At 34.6% G+C, this 6785-nt stretch overlaps 1 protein-coding gene across 1 annotated transcript; it reads right to left on the bottom strand.

Annotated features, from left to right (window-relative positions):
- Positions 1-4676: 4676 nt before the first annotated feature.
- Positions 4677-6505, bottom strand: LOC109218666 (zinc finger CCCH domain-containing protein 2-like). Its single transcript, XM_019383039.1, has one exon. The coding sequence runs from the start codon at positions 6397-6399 to the stop codon at positions 5116-5118; it is 1284 nt and encodes a 427-aa protein (XP_019238584.1). The 5' UTR covers positions 6400-6505; the 3' UTR covers positions 4677-5115.
- Positions 6506-6785: the final 280 nt, after the last annotated feature.

Below are 6785 nucleotides of genomic sequence, written 5' to 3'. Positions count from 1 at the left end.
TGGAGTTTTGATAAAGCCCGACAAAATGCTCAGGTGCACGGCATTCAATTCTTCAATGACCTTTCATGCCACAACAGTGGCAATTACCGCTTTTTTCTTTTGAAGGATTATTTTGAGAACATATATTGTTCTCTCGTTTGCCATGACCACCACGATGACGACTATTATATCGTTCTTACCATTGCCATGCTCACGTACATTCATATGGCCATAATTATTATTCTGTCTTTTTCCAGACTTATCACGTCTAGCTGCCATATTCGCTTCAGGAAGCGGAGCTGACCCTGTGGGACGAGCTTCATGATTTTTCAGCAAAAGGGTATTATGTTGCTCAGCCACCAGAAGGCATGAGATCAATTCAGAATACTTTTTAAAACCCCTTTCACGTATTGCTGGTGTAATACCATATTTGAGGCATGTAAAGTCGTAAAAGTCTTTTCCAACAAATCCTCATCATTCGTAACATCCCCACATAATTTCAATTGAGAAGCTATTCGAAATACAGCAGAGTTATACTCACTTACGGTCTTAAAATCTTGCAACCGTAAGTGCATCCACTCTTATCGAGCCCTTGGCAATACATCCTTAAGGTGATCATACCTTACCTTCAGGCCAATTCACAAATCAAGTGGATCTTTCGCTGTCAAATATTCAACCTTTAAACCTTCATACAAATGATGACGAAGAAAAATTATGGCTTTCGCTTTGTCCTGGCTTGATGCCTCATTATTTTGAGTAATGGTGTCAACAAAGCCTTTAGCGGCTAAGTGAATCTCAGCATCGAGAACCCATGATAGGTAATTCTTTCTAGAAATGTCAAGTGCCACAAACTCAAGCTTTGACAAATTCGACATAGTCTGATGTATGCCACCTATTATTTTGTTCATGAAAGTTTAACAGTACTATATTCATGAATAAAAAAAATGATGTTCAGGTTTATATTATGATGAAACATCACAAGAAAAATAAAGATAAAGGAACCAACATTCATTCTACGGAATATACTCATATGTATATCTGATATAAGAAAACTAAAAGAATTTTTAGGCTTGATGATTTTGACACTAGATCATAGAGATATACCTCGCAAGAAGTGGAGTTCAACCTTGCGGTTAGAAACTTCGTGCTGATAACGTGTTAAGAAATGTCGCTGAAAGTAACAATATAAAACAAGAAGATAAGTAGAATAAGAGAATAAGACGTAACTTTATCTTATTTCATTAAGTGTTCAAGTGTTTCGCATATCACATTTCATGCCTCTATTTATACTATTATAGAAGGTTACAAAATGATCGTCTTAAACATGACATTAACAGTTGAGATCATGGGGGAAGATCATGAGGAGGGGTTATGGAGGTGCGGGAATTCCAATTATAATAGTGATGAGTAATGGAGGTTATTTACATCATAAATGAAATTAGTGGAAGTAGTGAACATCCACATTTACTAAAATTTTTATAACAAAGTCATCATAGTTTCGCAAAAGCTGATGTAAGTTGGATGAATAATCGCGTTAGATATTAATTCAAGAGCGGTCATAATTACCCATAATTATAAGGTGAAAATGTATCGCTCAAGAGTTCGTGACTCTTCAATATTAATTAGCTATTATTGGAATAATTATTGCTATTATTTTTATATCAACAGGTTAATTAAGGGCTTAGGCGACTCAAGCTTCTTTACTCAAGTCCTAATATTTTCCACACTCGAACATTTTGACGTTTTGTACATACCCTTGTCTCTTAAATACGGCTACGTTCGATTTAAAACAAAACATATAACTAATAAGGTTTAGTATAAAACCAAATAAGGATGTACTTGCTCTTCTAGACCAACCAGATAAGGTTTGTTGATTTTGGAAAGTATCTTGAGGCTGATTTTCAGGTGCCGTTTCTTTTTAATATTTAAATTATATAAACATAAACTGTAAAAACAAGTTACAGAAAAATAAAAAAAAATTAATTTTTTTTTTTGGAAAAACATAAATTTCTCTAGAATGTCCTAGTGTAGTATCCTTGATATTTATCTAGTAGACACATTTAGATGTTCTTGAACGTTGTGGGAAGATAATGTTATCTAGTAGACACATCTAGATATTCTAGAGTGTTGTTAGAAGATAACGTTAGCTAGAATTTTCCTTGTACATTATCTAAAATCATCCATAGACAAGTATAAATAGGGGGTGTCTTGTTCATTTATAATGAAGTCAAATTCAACAAAGTCTTATTCAATAACAAAATTCTCCTTTCAAAAATCTCTCCTCTTTTCAAGCTTCCTTTCTTTAGCTGATTCCCCCGATTAGCAGAAGTTCTCTGAAAAATAATCTTTCTTCTGCTATTCTTTACTCTACAAGTGTTTTAACCTCTAATAATAAATTAGTTATATTCTCATTTGGTTACAATTTAATAGCACATATTTATAATAACTTAATTAACGGAGCAAATGATTTGATGATATAAATATGTTTTACATGTAAATACAAATTAAATTAAATTCTTTAGAACATTAGCGATAGATTAACCCATCTTTCTTAAATAAGAATTAATCTAAACACTCACAAGTTTTTGTCCAGAACCAAACGTTAGGACTTGTTTCTTCCAAAAGTGATTTTCCCTAAAATTTCAAATAATGATAGGAGTATCCAATAAGGTCCCAAAAAATGAAAATGGTGATGTCCGATGGTCCAACAAAACAAAACAAATGAAGGTTGTCACACTATAAGGTCCAAAACACAAAAAAGAATAGTACAAAAAAAGGATTTTTTCCTTCCTATACCATATATGAAACTTTATTACCAAATATGTGCATAGTTTTTAATTTACCCGCCATGTTCACACTTTTTCTATAATTATTATACCGTTCATTAAATAGTAATTATTAGTAGCTGAATCTTCCTAATTAGGCGCGCTACAAATCAGGAACAGAATATTCTAATTGATTTAGCGACCTTCAGATCAAATTTGAAACGGAAATCCTTTATCTTCAATTTAAAATCAAATTACATAGACTCTTTTCTGCAAAAACTCTGTTCTTCGCTATTTTTCCTTAAGCCACAAATCAAAAAAAGACAAAATCGTCAATAAATTCGAATCAAATTGTAGAAATCAGTTCTGCAAAAGCTCAGTTCGTCGACTTTTTTCCTCAATCCACTGATCAAAAAAGAGACAAAATATTCAACAAATTCAAGTCAAATTGTAGAAATCAATTCTGCCGATATTCTGTTCTTCGTCTTTTTTTCTTAATCCAAAAAATCAAAAAAGCGACAAAATATTGAACAATACCTCAGCAACGACAAATTGTAGATGAAGAGAAAATTTTGTAGTCAATATTTTTTTCCACATAGATTGTAGTTTAATTGTAGTATAAATGTAGTAATTTTGTAGATACGCTTACAAATAATACTGCTTTAGGCATACTTAAACTGATTTGTAGTATATTTGTAGAATTTTTGTAAAAAATTTGTAGATGAAGAGAAAAAATTTGTAGTCAACATTTTTTCAACATTGATTGTAGTATAAATGTAGTAATTATGTAGATACCCTTACGCTGCTTTATACATACTTAAACTTTTGTAGTATATTTGTAGAATTTTTGTAGAAAATTTGTAGATGAAGAGAAAAATTTTGTAGTCAACATTTTTTCAACATAGATTGTAGTTTAATTGTAGTATAAATGTAGTAATTAGGGACCTCTTCTACAAAGTCGTCGTCTACCAAAATTTCTTTTCCTTTTCGTTTGACTTGTTTGCCTGGTGTAGAAATTTTTCCAGCATCTACATCATGTTTTTGTTTGGTTCTCATCTCGGCTCTGATTTGTCGGGGAGAAGAACGATGAGTAGTCTCGGCAATTGCATGTGGAGATTTACCTTGCTTTTTGGGTGATTTTGGTGATAACACACCCAAATCAAATGAGGGTATATCAGCTACTGCTGATTTTTTAGGACTTTGTTTCGAAGCTTTGTTGTTCTTCATTGATGAACTTCAACTGGCGTAAAATGGGGGACCAACTTTGTTGAAGGGTTTCTTCAATTTTCTGTGAATTTAGAGGGAGAATTTGATTTCAGAAGATGGAAAATGATAAAAAGAACGTGGGTATGAGTAAAACGTGGGTGAAGCACGTGGGATGAGTGGGGATACTGAGATATACAAATTCCTTTAATTAAAGAGTAAAAAATGTATAATTAATTAAACCTTAATTAATTATGATATAAAATTAATAATTTAGTATACTTAGTGTAATTAAGTCAAACCATAAGATTTTCTATGTGGCATAGGAATGTAAAAATTCCTAAAAAAAAATATCCACAAGGTCCAAATAATATTCCAAGTCGGCTGTATTGCATGCATGCACACCACGTGGTAAACCTCCAAATCTGATATACCAGCTCATCCCTTCCTTTCGCCTAAATAGTTTCCTTTTTTTTGGTTTATTTATCGTGATTTTCTCAACAAAATCCAATTCAAAAAGATTATCTTGATCCGAGTCTTCCTATCTCTCTTCAAGATTCAAATTGCTAAAATCCACTTCAAATTGCGTAAATTCGGGAACTGCACGGAATGTACGTCCAAAGACGATTAAAAGTAGAGTTATCAACAAATATAAATTATATTTAAAATCATAGAAATGCAGTGAGTAAAAACTAAAAAGAGAAGAACAATTTAGGCAATCATAGCAAAACAAGAAATTATTATTGAGTTAATGCAAGAATAATGACATGATAACAAACAATTGGTTAACATCAAACTTGAATATAACACAATGACTCCACAACTCTCACTCTCACCTTCCAACAAAATGAAAATGAAAATTACATCTTAATTGACAGACAACTCAGAATTCTTACATTGATTAATAAGGCAAAAAAATTAAATAAGCTTTCGATCAGTAAATTAAACAGCAACACATCCTCCCCCGGCCATCTCATATATACAAAGACATACCCTTGAAATATATATGGATGGTGCAGTAGCAGCAGCAGCTAAAAACAGTTCTTGAACTTGTATGTACAAAAATCCTTCTCCAAATCTCAACCAATTTATCATCATCATCATCATCTTTTGCAGGACCACAAATTAAATCTCCATTAATTGCTGGCCCATAAACTCCTTTATTTTTTTAGGTCAAGAGATCATTGACCCAACCAAAATCTGGCCCACCTAATCCATTGTCATTGTAGTATCTGTTTGTTGCATTGTTGATATCTTCTACAAAACTCATGTTGGAGCTAGAAACTGGACTAAAGCTCAACCCGGAGCTAGAAACTGGACTAGGAGATGGAAAATCCCTAGTGTGGAACTTGGTTCTTGAACTAGAAACTGGACTTGGAGATGGAGTTGAATAAGGAGAAAGAAGAAACTGATGTTGATCATCATAATTATTAATATTATTGTTGTTGAAACTCACATCCAAACATGGTAATTTCCCATCAAAATTATTAACAGCAACAGCAGCTGAAGAAGAAGAATTGGCTTCATCATTCGCATTCACACTCATAGCTTCTAAAGAAGTAACCAATTCAGTAAGTGCGTCCTTGTAACTCATTAATCCAGCATGATCCAGCTGACTCATTCCACATGATGATTCTACACTCCCAAAACGATCAGTGTAACGTGACATAGGTGATGAGAACTGAGTTTTTGCTGGGGAAAGCGGCGGCGAGAGAGATGGAGACATAGGCGGCGACATATGTGACATGCCCATTAAAGTAGATGTAGGAGAAGCAGAAACAGAGTGACAAAACATACAGCAATGGTTAAGATTTCTGTACTTTTTCTCAACTGGAGAGTTCCTTGGAGAAGAACCAGAACCACTACTTTCGTGACAACTAGGTGGCAGAACACGAAGTTGACGTGGAGTATGTGCAAAGAAACAAACCTTACGCTTGCAGTTTTTCCCATCTTTGCATGCTTCAGTCCTGTATCGTGTTGGGTGAAGCCAACATTCAAACACCCCATGTGCGAACTCACAGTTATCACCTCGGCTACAATTTCCCTTGCGAAATTCAGAGCAAACAGTTCCAGAATAATGGAACCTTCTTGGGTCTCTCCGACGAGCCTTCTCACCGGGATGAGCGAAGGGGCAGTCAGTCCAATCATGGCTGCGGCTACGAGTGCAACGCCTGACCTTGAACTCGTACATACGAAAGTGGTCGGAAGAGTACGGATCAGAATCATCCTCGTCAAGGCTGTTGTAAGGTAAGAATTTCTGGAAAAGGCTGTCTGAGTCTGATTTAGGTGAGTCCATAAACATGTCGGAGACAGGGTCGGCGGAAAGATTAGAACGGCGGCTGAGGAGTTTTCTAGGGGGAATGTCAATATCACGAAGAGATTTCTTGTTAAGGTAGAGTTGGTGAGAAGGATGAAACTTGTGATGATGTTGTTCAGCATAAAGCCCTTCCATTTCTAGTGTTTTCAAGAAATATTGGTGGATTGAATTGAGAGAGTTTTTAAAAAGTTGGGGACATGAAAGTAATGTTGAATGCAAGGAAAACAAGAAGAGGAATGGGGATAATTTATACAAACACAAAATGAAATGATAATATTATGAAAATAGTATAGGTGTTAGGAGGGGGGGTTTTGGGGTGGTGGGGGAGGAGAGTGACGAGGATGGTGTGAGGTATGGGCAAAGAGATGCGTGGCTGCATAGTATTAGGGATTGGCATGCAAAGAGGGATATGTGGCAGCTTGACACTTCGTCTCTACTGCATGCAATATTAGTCCTTATGAAAAAGTCAGTCCTACCTTTTCTTTTTAGTATTTTTTTCAGTTTGGTTTTAATTTCTTTTA

Source organism: Nicotiana attenuata, unplaced genomic scaffold, assembly GCF_001879085.1.
Source record: "Nicotiana attenuata strain UT unplaced genomic scaffold, NIATTr2, whole genome shotgun sequence".
NCBI classification, from domain to species: domain Eukaryota; kingdom Viridiplantae; phylum Streptophyta; class Magnoliopsida; order Solanales; family Solanaceae; genus Nicotiana; species Nicotiana attenuata.
This window is presented reverse-complemented; position numbering and strand designations above follow the sequence as displayed.

Bases quoted from the DNA above. Each gene is read 5' to 3' on its own strand.
- LOC109218666 (XM_019383039.1), bottom strand. From the start codon at position 6,399: ATGGAAGGGCTTTATGCTGAACAACATCATCACAAGTTTCATCCTTCT.